The sequence below is a fragment of the Ciconia boyciana genome, chromosome 8 (assembly GCF_034638445.1).
Source record: "Ciconia boyciana chromosome 8, ASM3463844v1, whole genome shotgun sequence".
NCBI classification, from domain to species: Eukaryota; Metazoa; Chordata; class Aves; order Ciconiiformes; family Ciconiidae; genus Ciconia; species Ciconia boyciana.
In genome coordinates this window covers 24229990-24251817 of record NC_132941.1, presented here as the reverse complement: position 1 = coordinate 24251817, position 21828 = coordinate 24229990, and the positions used below count along the sequence as shown (strand labels likewise).

Here is a 21828-nt window from a genome sequence, read left to right as displayed (position 1 = left end):
TTTTGCTCTCCATGCATGCTGAGACTAAGGGCTGCCACCATCCAGTGAACACCCCAGTGGGCTGCTACCATCCCCCATTAGTCTGCAGAGCCCTTCTCCAGCCTGACATCTCAAGACTGCTGCAGAATACAACCACTGAGCATCCTTCCCCCCAACACTGGCATCCTTCCCATCCCCTCCCCTGATCCCTCAGTATGGACAGCCCTACCACACACCCCAGCTTTCACTTTGCCCTGTCCAGGGAAGCATGGTGCTATGTGGAGCACTCCAGAAAGACTTTCCATGCCCAGGCTCAGTCCTACAGTCTCCCCATCCAGCCCAGCCCCTCATTTGATGCTTCAATGCATCACTCCAGGGCCACTTCATGCCCAGACAGAGCGGACAATGGCACTGTCTCTTGGCTTGCTCACTGCCTCGAAGACTTTGGTGCTTGCACTTCAGCATGAGCTACATGGAGCACCTGTGGTGCATTCCCAGAAGACACACAGCCATCTCTTGCAGGGGAGGACTGTGCAGAGTGTGATGGCACACATGTGCCTCAGCCATGTGAAAACACCATCCCTTTTCAATATTTCAGGATCTGAGTGTGCTCAGACCCCAGAATGGATGTTTCTTCCAAGCAGACAGAAATCTGCATCCCTGTTGGATCTCTAAATGGTCCCGTGATGTGTCGCTCGGTAAGCCTTTGCGACAGGCGTGACAGAATGGAAGATATGCGGTTGCTCAGGGAAGGGGAAGTCAGCTACTCAGAGCCCTTACAATAGCCTGAACAGAGCAACACAGGTGCCTAGGAAAGCTCTTTGTCAGAGGTAACAAGTTCCTAATGCCAGCCCCATAAGTTGCTGCCAAGGACAGGAGCAAGAGACCTTCTCTTGCAGGCCAAAAGCTTCCCATGGCCTCTAGGTCCATTCTGTCACCATACACAGCACTGGAAAGGGGATCCCAGTCAACTCACAGCACCCGCCAAGGGCTGGCATCACCCCAAAGAAAGCCTGGGCAATCCCAAATGCCACCAGCTAACATCTTCAAACAAGGTTTCCCCAAGGGTCTCAAGACAGACTAAGGAAGGTCCCTGCTCAGAAGGGCTTGTTAGAAGCAATGAGACCAAGTGGTTGGTTTTCTGAGATCTCTGCAATTCAGCACAACCGTAAGTGATCTAGAAAAGGGTAAGGGGAAAGTGAAACCAAGTTATTCAGGGAAAGGAGGGTGAGACTGGCAAGAGACCTGAGCAATACGTTTGAGGGACAGAGTGAGGTAAGCCAGAGGGAGATAATTTCTGAGACCAGGTGTAAACATGGGATCAGCAGAATCAGAAAACAAATGAGATCTGGGTTATCCCACAGAAGAAAAGCAAAAGGCAACTTGCCAGTCTGAGCATTTTGTGCACTGTGGGCAGCCCTGGTCCAGCCTCCTCCCCCTGCTCCCAAAAAGAGGAAACTGTACATGAGGGCAACAGGTTCTGGAGAAGCATCTTCCAGCAGATTAACAGAACTGGGACTCTCCAGTCACCTCTTTGCAGCTGAAGTCCTGCAGGCTTTGAAAGGCCACTAGGACCACCCAGGGCTGATGAATCCAGGCTTCCAGCCCTTGCACTCAACATGCCAAGATAGGGTAGGCTTCTGCTTAAATATATTTGCCCTGCTTCAACTCCCTACCACCAAACACCAAATCCATGTAGATATTCAGCCTCCCCACAAGAGCAGCTGGAAAAGCCACAGGACAAAAAAGTCCATCCAGGGCTGGATCAGGAACTGCCTGGGCCAAACTGCATGTTCAGCAGGAGCTTGGAGAAGATACAGCAGAAGCAGATCTTCAGGAATACCTTGTTCTTATGCTCACTCTTAGACTCTGCTACCAGCCACTCCAGATGAGATACCAGGTGAAAGCAACCTCATCTCACCCAGGACAACTGATCTTAACTGGACAAACACACAGAGAAGCAGGGCAGGGAGCAGCTCTCACCTAGGACAGCCCAGCAGGGTCATGCTGCTGGAGGCCTTGCAGAAAACACTTTCCCTTCCCCATCTGTGGATGTCCCTAGTCCAAACACCCAGCAGAGATGGAGGAGAGCCATGGAAAACAGGATTTGTGCCAGGACAGACAAGACCATCTAGGCCACCTCTTAGAGGGAGGATCCCAGCATAGCTTCCCACACAGGAGGGAGGGAGAGACAAGGACAAACCCATTTAGTGCTCAAGTCCTCAGGGGCTCTAAAGCAGTCCTTACACAGCTGCGTCTCCCAGAAGAGACACACACCTAGTGCAAGCACAGCCAGGTACTTAGCACCAAGGCTTTAAAGAAGCCAAGCAGCAACACCTGCCTCTTCCTACCACAGCTCCAGCACTGCCAGGAGGTCAGCATGGGCCTTACAACATCCACATCTCCTGGCCATGTCTACTTTTAAATAAGAGCTCCTGAAAGGGAGTCCCAAGCAGAGCCAGACACTGCCCTGCAGCCCACCAAGGGTCAAATTATGTCAGAAATGTTAGATAGACATTGTCAGAAATGTTAGATAGACATTGTCAGAAATGTTAGATAGACATTGTCAGAAATGTTAGATAGACATTGTCAGACAAGTACCCACCTCCAGTGAGGCTGCTATGGTAGGTCTCCAGCGCTGGGCTTTTAAGACACTGCTCCAAATCTTCCCAGAAGCCAGCGAGGCTGACCCTCCCCTCTGCAAGATCAGCCCTTTAGCTGCATTACCCACAGCCCTGCTTTTGCACAGCTGTAGCCACTCTAGCCACCAACAATTTGCCAGGTCCTGGGGCCACACTCCCAGCACCCAGAGCACACAAGCCTTTACCACCAGTGGTTAGGAGACATCCAAGGACAGCTACAGCAGGCACATGCTCTAGTGCTTCATCCACACTGTGCCACTGGACATCACCCCTCTCCAAGAAGCTACCCCCAGCTACATGCCATTTTTTCCTGGAGACAAGCCATCTCCCACTTGTTCACACCAATATGTCCACTGAGCCTTCTTCCTATGCCACCAGCAGAAGGGAGCTCCGCACCATCCTGCTGAGGACAGGGACAAGCTCTGCTTCAGCATCCCAAAAGTAATCCCTGCCCCTGGCAGCCACCCTGAGATCCCAGCAGCTCAAGCACATGGGCTACAGCTCTTCCCATGGGAGAACATCCCAGTGGGGTGCCTCTCAGGCACCCAGGGCTGCCCGCATAGCCACATTGGGGATACAGAGCCCCAGCCCTGGCCACCACGATGCAGCTAGGGCCACTTGACATGAGGCTGCTGGAATGCAGCAAGGCTGCCGGCTGCCCTGGGAGCCAGGACTTATAAGGCACAGCAGCAAAAGGCAGGGAGGCAAGCTTGCAAATCAGGGCTGCAGGGAGGGAAATGCCTGGGAGCCCAGCTGTGAGGCTTAAAAATGGGACAGCACCCTCATCTCACTGCCCCATATGGAACATGGGGCTGCAGGGTTCCTGCCACTGCACCGGGTGGACCCAGCCTTGCACAGTTTTGCTCCTCAGCACATCAGACTCCCAGGAAACACAGGGGAGGGGAAAAGTGGGGGAGAGAGATGGCTGGTCCGTGCTAGGGACAGCTTGGCAGGAAAGCAGGGCAGCCTTATTCCCATTGGAAGGCACACTCCATGGTGTTAGGCTTGCTAACAGGCTTCATCACTGCCCCGTGCCTCAGTTCCCCCCCCGCCCCCCCACCAGCAGGACTCAACAACAGAGGTTGCAAGAGCTGGCTGCCTGCTTGCAATTCCAGCACTGGCAGAGCTCTGATGTCCTCAGGCAGCTCATGGGGCCTGCAGGCAGGGTAGCACTTAGCCCAGTGCAGGATCAGACCAGGAGCTGCTCCAGCCAGAAAGCCCTGAGCAGCCACAGCCGCAGGGCATCCCACACACACAGGAAAGATGTTCACCCATCCCCAGAGGGGAAAGAGAGCCTTGAACCTCCCCCAGCACTTGAAGCAAGGAGGGCTTCAGGCATTTCCCTCTGAAATCAGCCTTTTGCACAAAAGGCACCCAAGGACCAACATCCTGCTCGCCCAGAGGGGAGGAAGGCAGGCTGACCACAAGCAAGCCCAAGTGCACAAGCATTTTGTCCCCAAGGCTGGGGCATTTCACATGTGACACTGCTTATAGCTGAATCAGCCCCACGCCAGCATTCCCCTTCCCCCGTGTCAGGCAGGGGGATGTCGACAGGGCTCAGCCACCCCTGTGGTCAGGGCAGGAAGGTGTTCAAGCGAGGGGGAAGCAGGGGGAAACACCAGCCCCTGCCTGGGGGAGCAGGAAGCACATGGGAGCCGATAAGTCCAGGCACAACAGGGCAACATCCAAGAATAGTCCACAACCCCAGCAGAGGAAGCGCTGCTGGTGCAGCTCTGCAATGGAGACTTCCCCCCTGCTCTCCACTATCGAGTCCTATCCCCTGTGTCTCTGCAGGATCTCATGGAAAGGATGGCACCCAGGGAGGCTTGGACCACAGCAGGGGTTCAAAGCTGTTGAAACATTTGGGGAGGCCAGCCCCACAACTCCCAAGAGATTACTGTTTCAATGGGGCAGTTCCCCAGCTCAGGGAGATGCTGGCTGAGCATCCTCAGGATGCCATCGCAGCCTTCCACCTTGCCAAGAGGTCTGCTAAGCTAGAGGAGATATGCACAAGTATCACAGCCAACATGCTGAAGGATACTCACATCCACGTGTGCACTACTCAGCCCATTGCACTAAGCCCCTGGCTCTAGAGACCCAACAGCACATCTGCCACAGTCTGATGTTCAGGGACCTACAGATACCTTTCACCGTCAGCTAGAGCCATGGACCTTACCCACAGGGACAGCTCTCACACTGGGTAAACCTGCTGCACAGCAGCTCCTCCTGCCCACACTCAGGCATTTGTTCACCTGGCAGGAGACAGAGGTGAGATGAGTTCCTGCCAGCCTCTGCCCTGAGCAGAAGACTTTGGTCTGGATGCAGGACCCTCACAAGGTACATTCTCACCTCAGGTCCTTAAGCAAGTACATCTGTCTCTACTTCACCCCGCCACAAAGCGATTCCTGGGAACTTTTCAGTGCTGTGCCTCCTCTGCCCACAGAGCCAGGACACACCCAGAGAGGCACATGAATCTCTCCTCAAATCAACCTGATTTGAGGCAGCACACTAATGGCAATGCCACAGCCCCATGGAGCATGCCTGGTATCTCCACAGCCCAACAGCAAGCAAGTCTTCCACAAAACCCAAGTGATGGCAAGCTGAAAGTTTGCAGCAGCTCTCTGCTGTTGACAGTGGTTATTGGAGTGTCACCCCAATCACAGGGAGACCTTTGGGGATACCAGTAGGATGACAAGCACCCACAGGACTAAGCCACCATTGCATCAGTCCAGCTCTTGGCAAGAGACAGGGCCACTAGGCAGTGGGGAGGGGCTGTACTACCCAAAAACAGACCAGAAATGTCAACCCTAACCAGCATCACACCCTGATCTCCCTCTACACCACAGGGCACTCTCCCCACAAGACCCCAGGCAGGCACCCAGCCCATGCAATATAGAGAGCAAGGCAGAGGTTAGACCACCAGCCCAGAAGGAGAGCCTGGGGAACAGGACAGAGTACATAGCAAGAATGGATACAACATACAGCCCAAGCTTTAAGGCCCCTGCTAGAAACAGGTCATATCCCAGCCAGCTCCCCACTGGCATCCTACTGTGGGCAGGGAAACCCCAGGAGGTGAAGTTTCCTTCCCTTCTCCAGTACCTCCCAGAGGAGCTGGTTGCTCTCTCCAAGTCCACAGCTTACTCTGCACTTCAAGTGACTGCTATAGGTGACCCAGGGGAGTCACACTTTCAGACAGACACTGCCCTTGAAAGCAGATGGGAGGGACACACACATCCCCAGGCCAACAGCTTCTGACACAGCCACATACCAAGACCCAACCCCACACTAATGTAAGAACCCGTCACCACGTCCTTTGCAGCACAGAAGGGAACGTACCATCCCAAACTAGGAGGTGCAACATTTCCATAGCCTCTTCTGGGCTATGCAGCAGGGCTGGAGATCCTCTGCATGGGTAAGACTGCCCTACAGGGTCCTTGGGTTTCCAGCAACCACAGCCTGCGGCCAGGCAAGCTTGGGCTCAGTGATCAAGGAGAGCAGTGTGCAAGGACAGCACATGCAGTCCCATGCAACTGTCCTCTAGAGAAACCCACCCCAGTAGCCACTGGGCTGGCTGGAGGCAGGATCTCATATCTATGCTCTGCCACCCTGCCCTACCACAGGATAACAATTGGCCAGTTGGGCTTGAGACTGTTCCTCCCATAGGGCACAAAGCAGAGGTCAGCATCTTGTCCCTGTCCACAGGACTAGGTGCAGGAGATGATGTTCACTAGACAGATGGACAGAGCAAGCCTCAGCACCATCCCTGCTCCCATCTCCAAGCAAGAGCCAGTGGGTGAGCCCTGGGGCCAAAGAAAGACTCACAACCCAGACACACCAAGAGCAGCCCAGACTTTGTGTAAGCCTCTGGCTCCACACTGACCTGCCATTCAGCCATCATCCAAAGCATCAAAACACCCCTCTCTGTTGGGGTTGAACTGAGGAGGACTACAGGCCCTGGGACAGGCAGCCCCTCAACCACACCATGACCCTGCAGTGCAGTGGTCAAAGTGTCTTTGCCAAGCCTGCAGCATCCACTTCTGCCATGCCAAGGGCAGGGTCACCTGGCACGCATCTCCTCACAGTGCTGGTACCACTGCCTGCCCCAAGGTCCCTCCTCATCAGACACACTGGGCTGGCTCAGGATCACAGCTACACTGACACACCTCAGTATGGCCCAGGTTCAGCAGCTCCAGTGCTGGGGCTGCGTCTCACTGCCCTGCTCCTTCACCAGGTCCACCTTCACAGTGCTGGGCACACAGGAGAAATTTAGTTTCAGCCATCCCACGTGGCACACAGGTCTTTTAAAGTGCAAATAAATTCCTTCCACTTACAGCCTCTGCCACATGAGCCATCCTCATGTAATGGTGGCTGTTGCTGCAGAAGGTACTTTCCTGCTGCAGGGGTGGCCTGTGATGTACAGGCATCCCTGAGAACACACTTTTGAGACTGCTCACCTCCAGATCTGAGAAGGCTACTGGGTCCCAGCTAGTGCCTGGTACTCCTGGAGAGAAGGTGCTGAGCACTGTAGGTGAGGTGCTGACCACCTCGCTTCCACACTCATGCCCTGGTGAGGCTTCAAGCCAAAGTCTTTACTTCAGGCACTCAGAGGTCCAGGACAGGCAGAAGCATTGCTCCGTGATGCAAGCAGCAAAGTCTTCATGACTTGGCATGGCCAAAACCAGCAAGCCCAAAGGATCTTTTGGCTCCAAAAGCCTTCTGTACCAGTTCCAACAAGAGTCATACCTGACTTCCCACAGTGCCAGTTCCTCTAGCAGAGGCATGTAGAAGGACAGCAAAGCCTGAACCACTCTCAGCTACCTTCCAGACATCTCCAAGGGCATCCTTCCTACTTTGGTGAGGGGAAAGCAGAGTCCCTTGCTAGCAAGGGAGCCTTTGGCCCTTCATAACTTCTGCAGGCACCACCAGAAACCCCTTCATTTTGAGGACAAGTAAGGAAAGCTCTGCTCAGCAACTCCTCAGATTAGCCAAGGGAGAAGACTCATTTCTGAAGCTGGGTCTCATTTACTAGACCAGCTAGCAGGAGGTAGAACAGTTACCCCATCATGGGGACTAGTTGGGATATTGATGCTCAAAGCAACTTAGACTCATGTCTAAAAATTAGATTTGAAAGAGCAAGAAAGGAGAAGGAAGCTCCTTTACAGGGTATTTACAGAGGCACCCAGGGTATGAGGAGGTAATGGCATGATTCCCACATCCCTCCCCTAGTAACAGCAACTCATTGCTAGACCAAGAGGAGGTCTGGGAACACACCGGTTCCTAGAACCTCTGCATGCATGGTGACTTCAGGGTTATTTGCTCAGCCAACAATCTGTCAGCTGCAGAAAGCTGCATCTAACATTGAGAAGACTTTTATGATGCATGAAAACAGCTCTGGAGCACCATCCTGGTTCAGCCAGACCAAGTACAAGATTAGGAAGTGGTGACCATAACTACTACACCCTCAAGTTCTTTGTAGCATCACAGAGTCATTTGACTTCAGAAATTATATTAACCTTATTTGTTTCAAGTCAGAGAGCTAGAATCCATGCATGCAAGAGGTATCTAGGTCCATTCAAGCAGAGATTACAGAAATCAAGAGATGCCTGGCACCGGTCCATGAAGTGCTACAGACATCCAGCTGCTCACCAGTGGCATTCCTGGATGGTTCTGGCAGCCCTGGCGTGCAACAGCTAAGAAAGGCCAGGGATGAAGTACTCACTACCGAGGAGGCTGTCTGGGAGCCAAGAGCCTTCTGCCTCCCCTAACAGGGCATTTTCTAACTCTAATGGGTAACACCACAGTCCTGCCATGGACCAACAGGGAAGATGACCCTCTCCTAGCAGAGCTTAGCCAGGTAGCTTCTCAGGTTCTCATCTGGGCTCTGCCTACCCAGCACATCATCATGTTTGATGCTTTCCACATTCAACAGTCCACATCCATGTCCAAGCTCTACCATGACAGCAGCAGCCACCACCCATGGAGTTGCAAGCCGGCCCTTGAGACCGGCCACTGTCATTCAGAGGGAAGGGGCCAAGAGGACACATGGGATAACCACAGACTTCAGCTGCCTGCTTTGGGCATCTAGACAGCCAGCTCCAGATTGCCCCTGCTCCCCATGGACCTAAACTTTCCAGTGACCTCCTGAGAGAGCAAGGATGAACTTCCAGAGTAGAAGCAACAATTCTGCATCAGACACCCAAGACAGCAGGGTGAACACACTGGGTCCTTATTGCAATATGGCCACAAACACAAAACGCAGTGTCCATGGTAAGCAGGCAAGTTCCTCCGGCTGCTGGAAAAAGCTCTGCCTGCAATGGGGGTGTGCAGCACCTATGCAGCTGCCTGTCTTACACTACCCCTCAGGAGCACCAGGACATACGCTGTCACTCAGATTGGCAGTTGCCTGGAAAACTAAACAGAAGATAGCAGCAAGTGGGGAGGGACTGAGTTTGGGGAGGTGTCTGGTGAGGAACAGCAGGGACTGACATTAGGCCCTGTTTGTTTAACATTCCCGTTAACGACCTCGAGAGGAGCGAGAGGCATTCCTGTCCTCTGCATGTCACCGGGCAGGAAGGGGCTGCGAGATCCAGAGGCTTGCAGATAAGATAAAGGGAAAGGCTGAATTTGGGAGCTTTGCCCCGCCATATCTGGGGCACACAGCACCCTTCTGCAAACACTCAGGGAGGCGGCAAAGGAGGCTCACAGAAGGGGAAATGGAGGAGTGTCCACAGTGCCAGGATCTAGCAGCATTATCCGCGCAGTGTGGGAAGATATTCCAGCATACTGTCCTACCTATGTTGGGACTGAAGGATTCCACTTTGCACTAAATGTATTAATCGCTCTGTATCAAGGGGAGCTCTGGGCAAGAATTTGGGTTGGATGTGGGATTAAGCCCACCAGACCATGCTGGGACCCTGAACACATTAGCTGCTTCTGTGGTGAGGAATGGCTCCTGGTCAGCCAGGAGGACATACAGGAAAAACAAGCACTCAGAGGGCTCCCAGAGGCTCAGGGTGACCACCACAGAGCCCAACCAGCAGTGCATCACCTACAGCATTATTTGTGATGGATCCTGGCAGAGAGGGGCCTTTCCAACAGCAACCCCACCAGGGATGGGGACACGCCCCCACCAGTCCCAGCCCACCACCTCCCGAGCATCCTCAGCCACCTCCAGGGTGGTCAGTCCTTTGCTGCACCCCTGGGTGCAGGGTGACAAATGCACCCAGCGAGTCTGCAGACCATGTAGCAGGGTGGACTGGACCATCCCCCTCCCCGCACACACAAAGGCAGCACAATGGAGAGCTATGGGCTGCTTCTGTTCAACCCCTACCCCATTCCCCAGGGATGCAGTCTTTAACTCGGTTTTCCAGCCACCAAGCATCACTCCAGGGAGGACTGGCCTCGCCAAAGGGCTAGGATTTCCAGGCTCCCAAAATGCAATAGCTTCCAGCACCCACTTCACCAAACCACCACCCAGCAGTGGGGAACAGACCGGCTCTGCCCCAGCACCAAGAGCTCAGCCGGCCACCACCCACAAGGCACCAGCCCAGGCAGAGCGACACCGCTGAGATGTGCCAGGCGGCATCAACCTCGGGGAGCTTTGCAGGCCAGTGAATAATTGGATCAAGGAGCTGCATGGAGTCTTCTGCGCATGCAGGCACAGCCCGCAAAACCCCCTGATACTGAGCCTCCCCACACCCAGGAAGAAGCACAGGGCCCCAGGTGCTCTGTCTCTCTACCCACCCACACCAGTACCACCCAGTGAGGCTGGGACAGGTCACCAGCAGCATCACATCCACATCCCATTGCATCACCTAAGCCCTGCTCCATGCAGGGGAGAGAAATGCTATGGCTGCTGCCTGCCAATCCATTCCACCCCATTACGTGGGTTCCCCCCACGCCAGGGTTGAAGACCAGCAGGCACGATGGCCCCAAGACAGCTGGTGCATGGGGACCATCTGGCCCCAGTGGGTGGCGGAGCAAGCCAGGCGCCATGTTGCGGCGGCACGAGCGCACGGCGCGCTGGAGGAGAGCGAGGGGAGGGGGCAGAGCACCTCCCCAGTCCCCAGGGCCAGGCACAGAGGACTGCAGCAAAATGCTATTGAGGCCAGGCGTTTTCCAGCACCCTCTCCAAGATGGAGGGCAGCTGGTGACCCACTGCACCAAGGCCTGCTCAAGGGGTGCAACGAGAGAGGCGCTGCACTGGCAGCAATGCTACCAGCCAGCCAGCAGCTCCAACAGCCAGAGGGCAAACACACAAGGCTGCAAGCTCAGCTTCAGCATGTGGCTACAGACAAGCGACCCTTACAAGCCCTCCCAGCACAGAGTCCAGCAGTATCCAGGTTCTGGCTTGCAATGGCCATCCAGGGGAAGGGGACTGCTGGCAGGGCAGCTCACAGCCCTCCAGCCCCAACCAGGCTGCCCGCACATAGGGAGCAGGGCAAGGTCTCCACCACCATGGTCCAAGCGTGTCCCTAGCAGTCCACGTGGGCAGAGTGGTGCCTGGATGCAGGAGCCTGGTGTCCTCCAGCCGCAGGGGCTTGGGACAGGACACCATGCCCACGGGCACTGGCTAGGCTGGAGTGGTCAGGAACCTGCCAGTCCCCTGCCCCATGCAGCTACAGGGACACTGGGTTGACGAGGGAGCTCCTAGCCGGGGCTCACCCTGCACAGCCCCCAGCCCCGATCCAGCCCCGACCTCCTCCCCGGGAGGACTCGCGGGGCTCCAGCCCCGAGAGCTGCTCCCAGCGCCCTGCCTGGTGTGCTCCAGCCCCGGCTCCCCGACGCCTCCGTACTCCGGCTCCCACGGCCCGGCCTCGGCTCCCCACCCCGGGGCGGCCCCAGCATCCCGTCTCTGGTCCCCCGACGACCCGGGGGTCCAGCCCCGACGCCGTGTCCTCCGTTCCCCGACCACAGCGCTGCACTCCGTCCCCAGTTCCCCGACGTCCCGGTTCCCCATCCTCACTGCTCCATCCCCAGCTCCCTGACGCCACCGTGCTCCGGTCCCCCGACGCCCCGGTGCTCTATCCCCGCCGCCCCATCCCCGGCTCCCCGCCGTGCTCCATCCCCGGCTCCCCGAAGCCCCAGTACTCCAGCCCCGCCGTGCCCCGTCCCTGGTTCCCACCTCCTCCTCGACGTTGCCGCTGCCATTGGTGTGCTCGGCGTCCTTGTTGAGGTTGCTCATGGTGGGGTGCCGGGGTAGGGGGACGGACGGGACGGGGGGATGGTGCCGGCTGCTCCCGAGCTCCGCAGGGCCGGTCCGGGAGCGGGGTGCCGGTGCGGTGCGGGGACGGTGCGAGGCGGCGCTGCCCTCCCGGCTCACATGCGGCGTCCCGGGACCGCGCCGCTGTTAAGGGCCGGGCCACGCCGGGCGTAGCGGGGCCGAGCGAAGCGCAACAAGCCGCAGCTGCGGGGCCGCCGCGCCCCAGCCCCCGCCGCCGCCGCCGCTCCCGGTGCCGGTGCCGCCGCCGCCGCGCACCGAGCAGCGGGGCCGGGACCCGCCCGCCCCCGCCCCGCCTGCCCGGGGCCGCCCCCGGGCCGCCCGCCGCCAATCCTGGCCCGGCCCGCCCCGCCCCGGGGTGGTGCGGGGCTTTTTTTTTTTGTTGGGGTCGAGTTATTTTAATTTTTTTTTTTTCCCTCCTTTCCACGAAAAACTTTCTCAACTTTGATGAACTTTCGAGCTTCGACTTTCTTAAAGGGCCCGCCGGCCTCTCTGCCCTCAGCGAGGCCAGGCTGCTTCCTCCCAGGCATCCCCAGGGCGGGAGGGCCGTGGCTGAAACCCACGGGGTCCGAGCGCCCCGGGACTGCAGCCCCACAGCCCTGGGACGGCAACTGTAACCTCCTGATGAAAGCCCCGAGCCCCAGGAACAGCAGCCCCAGGAGCTCAGGACAGTGTCCTGTAACCCCAGGACAGCGGCCATGCATCCCCCAGGACAGCGGCCCTTGTGAGCCCAGGACAGTGGCCCTGACACCCGAGGAGAGCAGCCTCAAATCCCCCGCAACAGCAGACCCCGGTTCCCTGGGAACAGCAGCCCAATTCCTCCTGCCAGAGCAGCCCCACGTCCCCGCAAGACAGCCAGTGGGTGCCAAGAGTACAGTGCTGCTCTCAGGCCTGCGAAGAGGAGCAGGGTTGAGGCACGTCCACCTTCTTGCCCTTCTCCCTGCCCGCACTGATGCCTAACCAGCCTCATCCTAACCAAGCAGGCAGGGAGGTTGGCATGGGCTCTGGCAGGGTTCCTGGTTCCCCGATGCAGCAGTGTGCCAGCCCGCACAGAGATCCCCACTGTGCCCAGGGAGCAACCCGACCCATTTCCATCTCCACTATGGCAGTTGGAGAGGATGAAGAGGGTCCTGCCTTCTTCCAGGCCTTTGTGCAAAAGGGCAGCCTGCAGTTGGGGATGTGTAACGGGAGCAGAAAATGGGGTATGTGGCTTGTTCCTGCATGCTGCATCCCACAGCCTGGTCCCTCCGCGAGGCAAATGTGTAAAACCCCAAGGGTTTGGGGTCAACCTGCCAAGTGGGAGATGTTCAGTGGATCTGAGCCACATGAGCTTAACCAGCATTGCTTGTACACAGTCCTTGCTGCTTCCTCAGTGAGGAAGTGAGGGGAAACATCAGCCCTACCCTGCCCCGGTGGTCCCATAGCCCCCCTGAGATGCAAAAGCAATGTGTGCTCCCAGTCCTTGGCTCTCCAGGGTCAGCCCTGGCTAGAGATGCTCTAATGCATGCATGGCCTGTGCTGTCCTAACTGCATTGAACGTCACTTCAAAATCAAACTGAGTCCACAACTGGCTCTGAGCAACCATTTGTTTCCAGCAGTAGCTCAGGGATAACATTTTGCTCATGTGCATGTTGTGAAGAGGTGTGAGCCTGGTTGGGGGAAATCACATCTGATTTCTCTACTGACACCTGGGTTTACTACCCTGTATAAGCCCCAGCCTCTGACTTGCTTTGCCACCTGGTTATGCAGAGGATCCCCATGAAAATTTAACCCTGAACTCAGCTGTCCCCCTGTACAAGCATTGTCCAGCACAACCCAAGGAGCTCCGGGTCCAGCACTGGAGATGACATGCAGGCAGCACCATCACTGAGGTGGTTCCCATAGTCAAGCAAGTGCCTGCAGGGCCGTGTGGTTTCATCACAGGAGATGTATTGGAGGGGAGGAAACGTCCTCCTGGGAGCATCGGCTTTGCATTTCCTTGCTTTCTAGGTTAGGGCTTTTAGCAGCAGCAGCTGTTTGCATGCAGCACTGTGGATTTGTGTACTGAGTTCTCATACAGACAGCAGCAAAGCGACTATTTCTTTTTGTAAGGCTGTGTAAAGAGTTGCTAAGCCAGAGAGCCCAATCCCTGCCAGGTCCTGCAAGAGGGGAGGAAAAACCCCACTTTTTAATTAAAAAAAACACAATTTACTTATTTACAATGTTGTCCTACAGGGTGATTTTTTGGGAGGCTTTTCACACAAAGAATACACCCAGCCCTGCTGAACCACAGTGAGAGCCCCCAGTCCACCCACGGAGCTCGGCACAGACGGATCCTCAGCAGAGCAAGGGCTTTCTCTGGTCTTCAGTGATGCTGCACTTCACCATAACTTCATCCCCAGAGTAAGGCTGTGCAGGAATAACTCCCAGGAATAGCATTGCCTGCCGTGCCAAAAAGACTCAAAACAAGCCCACCCTGACGAAGACCAGGAATATTTGCTTCCTGTGCTAATTAAGCAAAAAACAGTGTAACCTCGCAGAGCTTTCTTGGTGTTTAGTTTTCTTTTTTTTTGTACTTTCTACAGACTTTGAGTCAGAAGACACAGAGCCTGCGGCAAGCGGAGGAAGACACAAAGGGGTAGAAGTCAAAAGCAGCAGCAGGTTTTCATCAGACCCCCAAGGAAGTCGTGCTGCGTGCACACACATAGGAAACACGCCACCTCTTCCACAGGAGGAAAAACACCAGCCGCAAGTGGAAGAGCTGCTGCATCCATCACACTGGGGCAATGATGGCAGGTCCACCACGTCGCTGCCAGACCGATGGCCCATAACCTGTGGTTCATTCTGCAGGCAAGTTCGTTGTGTTGCTGTTGGGCAAGAGAGAAGCATTGTGCTTGCATGACCACACCTCAGAGCTGTATGTGGTGGCAGCATCCCTACATCCTAACATCTTGTGGCTCGTAAGTCCCTTTGATGTCTCCATAAACATCACACCCAGGCAGCCTCTCCCCTCCCAAAGCACAGCGGCAAAGCAGCATGTGCTTCAGCCCATGGAGCCCTTGATGGTCCGACCAACTGCACAGGGAGATGTTTGCTGCTTCCAAGAGCTTACAAGGATGGACAAAAGGTGGGACAAATGAAGCAGTCACTGCTACCAGCTTGTGCAAGTGAGCCAGTCCACCAGAAAATTGTGATTCCATGTGGAGATGCTCAGCTTTAACTGTGTGATCTGATACCACATCAGCTGAACCAGTGCAGGACCAGGGTGACACTCTGGTTTGGACCATGCTTATCTGAGTCTTACAGCAATGTATTTTTACACCAACACTTTTCACCCTGAGACATCTACCACCCAACAGCATCTACCTCTGCAGTCTAGCCGAGGTCTGCATCAGAGGCCCTGTCCTTGCCATACCACGTCCACAGAGATGCACTGGTTAGAAAAGCAGAGATGATGCTGTGGCTATCCAGCCTGCACACACCAACCTCTCCCACACCAGTTCCTGTTCAGGGTGGATGAGCTGGCAGTGAACCCAAGTCCACATTGATGAAAAGCACTTAAGTGAGACCAAAAAGTTACCCTTATGCCCAAGACTGCATGGTCTCCTGCACTCATTTGAATATGTACTTCACTTGCAGTGTTGTGACCTTCTTAGCTTGGTGCAGCGAGCATGGGGTAACTCAGGAGCAATGCCCACCTAAAACCAGCTGTGCTGCTGCAAGCACATGGCAGGGCTCAGAAAGCAGCTTGCTTGGGAGGCCTCCAAGCCACAAGCTCCAGGCAGGTCACTGCCAGCTGCAAAACGGCATCTTCATCTCCAGAGCAACTTCCAGGTCTCCTCCACACTTCTTCATACATGGGGATGGGCAGCATGTCCCCAGCTGCCCTGCCACAATGTCCCATGCAAGCAGCTCCAACCGCACTGTCCTGCCTGTAAATGATGGGAACTGCCATGCCTCGCCAAGGAGAGACAGTAAAAGCTGTGAGGTGCTCACAACCATCAGGCACGTCCTGGGGAGTTACTTGAGTAACTGAAATAGAAACAGGTTGTAATCAGCTGAGAAATCAAGGTGGGACTTGAAATGACAACCACCTGTATACAATCTAGTGGTTTTTACACACTGTTTCTCAGCTTAACATTTTCCAAGGGCTCTTTCTCACCCTCGAACAAGCAGTTCACCAGCGCAGGAGACAGGATAGCCAGGAGCATAGTCCACCTGCTTAGATGCTGGTTATTGGTGATAACAGAGGGATGTCTCTCTCTAGCTGGGCTCCTGCATCCAGTATCTGCTGCCCATTCATTTTATGATCCCAGGACACATTCACCCATCTGTAGAGAAGCAACGAATTTCATTTCGGGGATCATGGGGGTTCTCATAGGGGGTACCTTTGGTCCCTGCTACCCCCAAGCCCATCGCAGGCTGTGCCACGCTTTGGATGAGGTGCTGGGTTGTTTTGCTGTTTCTCACTGCTTATCTGGTACAATAGATGAGCCTTGGTGCTTGTCCCAGGGTAGAGAGGACACTCCCGTGCCACTTCCAACGTGTTGGAGGTATGGTGAAGGGACGGTTTCCTCTGCTCACCAGTGGTACCAACTTTTCCTCCTCCTGTCCTTGCCCGGGAGGCCCCACATCTCCCTGGACTATGCCAGCTAGCACTGCTCTGCTGCTCTCCTCTATCCTGCACCAGAGATGCCCCTGTACATCCCTCCATCCATCCCAGCTGCTCTTGCCTCATGCCCCTAGTCTTTCTAATTATTCTGGACTGGGATTTGCAACACCAGCTGGAAAGAGGCCACTAACCATGGGATGTGGAGAAATCCTGATTTCCAAGCGAGCAGTGCAGACCAGCCAACCCCACTGTGCTGGCTGACACTGTTGTGGTGAGTGACGGGCACATGGGTGCTGGCATCACTGAAGACTCTTTACAGGACCTCAAATGAGTTCTCAGAGACCTTTCTAGCCATAGCCAGGAGGAGGCTTTAGGGCTGAGATGCTGCTTTTGGTATGGATCGGTATCCAAACATCTGGAGACTTGTTATAGCATCACACAGCATTGGTGGGAAGGGACCTCTGGAGTCTCCCATCCAACAACCCACAGGACTGTCACCAGCACTGGATCAGATCAGTCCTGCCTTGAAAACCCTCAAGGATGGAGCAACCTTACCTCTCAAGGTGTCCATCCCAGGGCTGCACCATCCTACAGGGAAGAAGTCTTCTCTAACACTCAACCTGGCCCTCCCAAGCCACCATCTGTGGCTGTTGCCCCACGTTGTATCGTCTGCTGCTATCAAGGAAAGTGTAGCTCCACCATCTTTGTAACTACCCTTCTAGGAGTTGTAAGCTGCTAGTAGACCCACTTTCAACCTCCTTTTGGCCAGACTAACCCAGTCCAGCTCCCTGGTGACCCCTTACTGGCCCCTTCTGCGGTTCCCCCACTGCCCAGTCCCCATCTCTGCCTGATGCAGAGCCTACCCAACCATTCCTCCTGGCCCACAACCTCCTTTGGCCCATCTGTCCCTAAACAGCAGGGATGGCACTTGGCCAAGGCCAGGCTGAAGAGCAGCTCCCAACCTCCTCCATGCGTGGGACCAAATGCTGCGTGGCTACACTGGTCCTAAGCATCGCAAAGGTTTAGGTGGTGGAGGACTGCCCCTGCCCAGTCAAACCATTCAGATTCCTGCTGGTCCCAGTTCTTCTGCTGTATTTAACCATGATAGCTGCAGGACACATCACTCCTCCTGGGAGAAGGGGATGGGCAGCCCTGCACGCCAAGTGCAGTTAGAGGCAAGGTCATCGTAAGAGGTGTGAGGACTCTGGAGCAACAGGAGGATGCTCGAAGGCAGGACAGCAGCGGGTCACCCCACGTAATGGCCAGAGCAACCTCTCGGGGCATCCGCTCTGTGCCTCAAATCAATCAGCAAGATGCTGCCAGCCCCTTCCCCTCTGAAACCCGTGACTTCCCCAGGATTGATTTAGTAGCACCACTAATGGGCAGAGGATGAAAGTCATGGCAGGAAAATTGGCACTGGGGACCACTGATATTTGGGTACTGAATGACAGGATGCAAATAGCCCCATCCTGGGGGCTGCACGGGATTTCAGGTGGCTCAGTGGGTGCTGGGCAGAGACGAGGAGAGGGGAAATGGCAGGGCTCATCCAGCATCACATGCCTGGAGTAGCTGCTTTAAGGACAGAGGTGCACACTTTCAAACTTTAATTCCTTTCCATACGTCACCGCTTGTCTTCTCCCCCTCTGCCTTCCCCCAGGAGGATGAGCTGAAGCTAACTAAGAAAGACAAGGGCTTGGAGGTGTGCGCAAATGTTTGCTCAGATGCATCGGATCGCTGCAAAGCTGCTTTTATGGGCATTTCAGAGCGGCTCCTGGCAGCGCTGCTGGAGCTGAGCTCTGAGGATGCTTGCCACGCCCTGTGACGTGAACACACCGAGTAGGCTTCAGACCAAAAAGGGGCGAGGAGAGCTTGTGTTTACAAAATTTGAATTAAAAAATGCTGCCAAACAGAAAAGTCTGTTTGGAGCCAGGAGCAGGAACAATAAACCCAAACGCTTTCCTCTGATGGGCTGCAGATGCAGCATGCCAGCAATCTCCTGGTGGAAGAAGTGCTGCTGCATGGAGGGCTTTTGCCGTTTATTCACCTAGGAAATGAAGACAGTGCTTTAGTCTGTCCCAAAACGCTTCGGTTTTTTGCTTTGTAGATGAAATACAGAGATAAAAAGGGCAGCGCTCCTTCTTGCTTGTGCAGAGCTTAAACAACATACTGTTACCTCTTTAGTTTCATAATTAATGTGTTGTTTGCACTGTCCGGGTGTATTAATTATGGGAGAACAAACCAGTGGGAATCTTTTATATGGGCATTTGTTAAAGGCCCCAGAAGCGGCCCAACCCCATGCATGGGGTGGTTGTAAGCACTTGTCCTGCACTGAACTGCTGCCCAAGGGGCATTGATAGCTGGCCCTTAATGGAGGCAGAAGCTCCGCTTTGCCAAGTGTGGGGTGAGGGCTGTCTCAGTGCCAGGTCCATGCAATGTGCCCAGACCTTGTAGACACATTTGAGCACCAGGGCTCTCCCTCCATGTCCATACCCTGTAGCTCCTTCCACTGCCATTCAGCAAGGAGAGCAGCTGAAGCCACCATGGTGCTCTTGGGGGCCAAAATTATCTCCATATTCCAGATGGAGAGGGTTGCTGAGGTCCCACAAGGGCCATAATGGAGGGACTTCTGCAGTTGGATCTGTCCCTCCTCATCTGAGCCATTGCAGGAGCTGCCCCACTGGCGGAGGGATAGGGTCTCAGCTCTGCGGGGGGGAAAGGCTCCCTCCAGCCCCACTATCACTGCCTCTGTCGGCAAGCGCAGCTCTGCTTTGGCATCTGCCACTTGGCACCAACAACGTGGCACCGACAGCCTCCAGATCTATCCCAGTGGCAGGGAAAAAGCACAGTGCACTGTGGCAAGCCCTTGCCAGGCCAGATCCTGCCCCTTCCCACCCTCTGCAGTTGTTTGACTGTGGTTTTGACAGGGTGCTCAGTGAGAACATTGGCTTTGGCACCCACGTGGGTGGCTCGAGCAGCAGGGACAGAACGTGGCTTGACCCAGGGCATTGAGAGAGGATCAGTGTCACCGGTGTCCTGAGCCCTGGTGTTGTCCTACCCCAGGACCTGTCCCAGGCACCTCTGGGCATCAGCAAACCCAGGTTGCCCAAGCCAGGATCCCTCTCTGCCCTCAGCCAGGCGCTACCAAGTGTGGGGGGGTCATGACCCATCCTGCTCAGCAGACCCACCTCTGACCATCAACAAGGTCTCTCCAGACCAGATCTCTTCATCCTCTGTTAAATTATCTTTATACCTAATTAACAGACATTATGGAGGACAGAAGTGCTCCAAAACTTTGCCATTAAGCATCTAGACAGTCAAGAAGGGCCACCTTTGTTACAGAGGAGGTGGGCAGCTTTGAGCCCTGCTGCGTGGTATGTTCCCTGGTCATCACAGAAAGCATTACCCGAACTCTCCCAAGAGGAAAGGCATCCCATTTTCATGAAGGTTATTAATGTCTAGCCTGTCTACACACTGGAGACCTTGTCAAATAAAACAAAAGGACTTGTTGTGGAGGAATCCTTGGCAATATGACCAACATACACAGGACCTTCCGACTTGGAAAACAGATGGCCAAAAACCCAAGCGAGCAATCCCACCACACGCGGTATGGCTCAGCTCCCCTGCTGCCATGGCTGCTGGCAACAGACCGTGATGCACCGCAGTTCCTAAAGCCTGACAGAGCAAGCCAGTGAGGGAGAGGGGATGTGTGGGATAAGCGTCGCTCCAGCCTGGATGTGGCACTTTCTCTGGCAGCCACAAGCCTGGAAACGCCCTTTATCAGCTCATTTATCACATCGTTCCACAGGACCCTCCCTGCTCCCATAGGATCCCTCGGCCAGCCCTCTGCACCTCCACCCCAGGTGTACATGTCCATGCGTGGCTTCAAGGGTAGGGAAGAAGTCTCCCTGCAGCCTCCTTCCTCCTCCCCACTGTTCTCCAGGCGAATGTAAAGCCCTGCTGCACTGAGCACCATGGAGGGCAGCCTGGGACACCTCCATCCTCAGACCCTGTGTGCTACTGCCCGGCATGGGGGAGATCCCAGCACACCACGTACAGCATGGAGGAGACCTCCTGCTGACTCCAGCCTCCCATCTCCTCTGGTCAAGGGGGACCCATGCCCTCCTCCTGGTGATGACACTTCCCGGCCAAGGGTGCAACCTACTCTGTAAAAGCTGCTGCACTGTCACTGCCGGCACTTTGAAAGCTGCTCCTTGGTCATGTGGATAACAAGAGGGATTAGCAAGTCAGGGGATGATGAGAGCTAAATGAAGCGTCACCTTGCAAGAGGCTGCTCCATCCATCCTGCTTGTCTTTGGGTGGAGAATGAAGAGCAGAGGTCAGCACTAGCAGGCAGGCCAGGCACAGCAGCACAGCTCCGCAGTCGCTCCTGCCCTCTTGGAACTGGGGGTACAAAAGCCAATGTGCCACAGCAGCACCCCTCCTGGTGCCGTCCCCATGCAGGGGATGCTCACCACAGCTCAGCCAGGCAAAGCAAAGGAGCCTGCATAACATGTGGGGTTTTTGAGGGCTCCTTGGCTTGGCCAGAGCCTGGGGTTCCCAACGGGCACAGCAAATGGCCTGTCCCCATCCCCAGGGCATCCCAAGTCTCACCCTTCGGAATTTCAAGCCTTGGCAGCAAACCAAAGCAATGTATCTTCCCAATTCTCAGTCCCAGAAATGCCAGACTTGTTTAAACTGGACTGTTTAGATGAATTTGTGTATGTTAGTATGTTGGACACCCAGCATGAAAGACTTCAGCTCACGATTACAGTTTGGCAAAGCCCTAAAACCACAGAAAACAAAGAGTTTTATCATGGGAAGCACTGGTCCCTGGGATGAGCTATAATTACTTCAGTTCTGCTTCGACTACAGCGCGTAAACACCAAGGACCAACGGCAGCAAGGGCCAGTTTTCCAGAGCTGGCCGCTGCCGATCGCTTTGGCTGATGGGATGGGAGGGGACACGCTACAGTGCAAAGTGCCCGTGTCCCCACCACCAACACACTGGGCTCATGCCTGCAGTCTAGGCATTTCCCCCCAAATCCCAAATTCCTGCGGAACACCCATTGCATCACTGACCATCACCAGCATGAACTTCCCACGAAAAATTCATTTTCAGGAAGGGGATATGGCCTGGAAAATTCCAGCCTCGATGGGGAATGACAAGCAAGGGGCTGTGATGGAAACTGTTTTGCAACCTTTATTATTTTACCCCAAACGCCGGCAGTCCAGGCAGCGCCTCTCATCCCATAATCTCATTAGTCTCCTTGGGAACGCCTGCCCCACGAGAGCCCCTCTTGCTCTCTTACTGCTCCCCGTGTATGCCTGCTCCCCCCCCAGGCACCGAAAAGAGCTCCCCGTGAAGCTCGGGGGTCTGGGGAGCCCCCCGCACGTGTG

General features: G+C 55.3%; 1 protein-coding gene across 3 annotated transcripts in view; it reads right to left on the bottom strand.

The window, feature by feature from the left end:
* The window catches only part of RBPMS2 (RNA binding protein, mRNA processing factor 2), a 30514-nt gene extending 18425 nt beyond the window's left edge, over positions 1-12089 (bottom strand). For all 3 annotated transcript variants that reach the window (XM_072870264.1, XM_072870265.1, XM_072870266.1), the window contains exon 1: positions 11746-12089. In XM_072870264.1, the coding sequence (XP_072726365.1) occupies positions 11746-11805 (60 nt within the window). In that variant the 5' untranslated portion in view covers positions 11806-12089. The remainder of the gene's footprint in view (positions 1-11745) is intronic.
* Positions 12090-21828: the final 9739 nt, after the last annotated feature.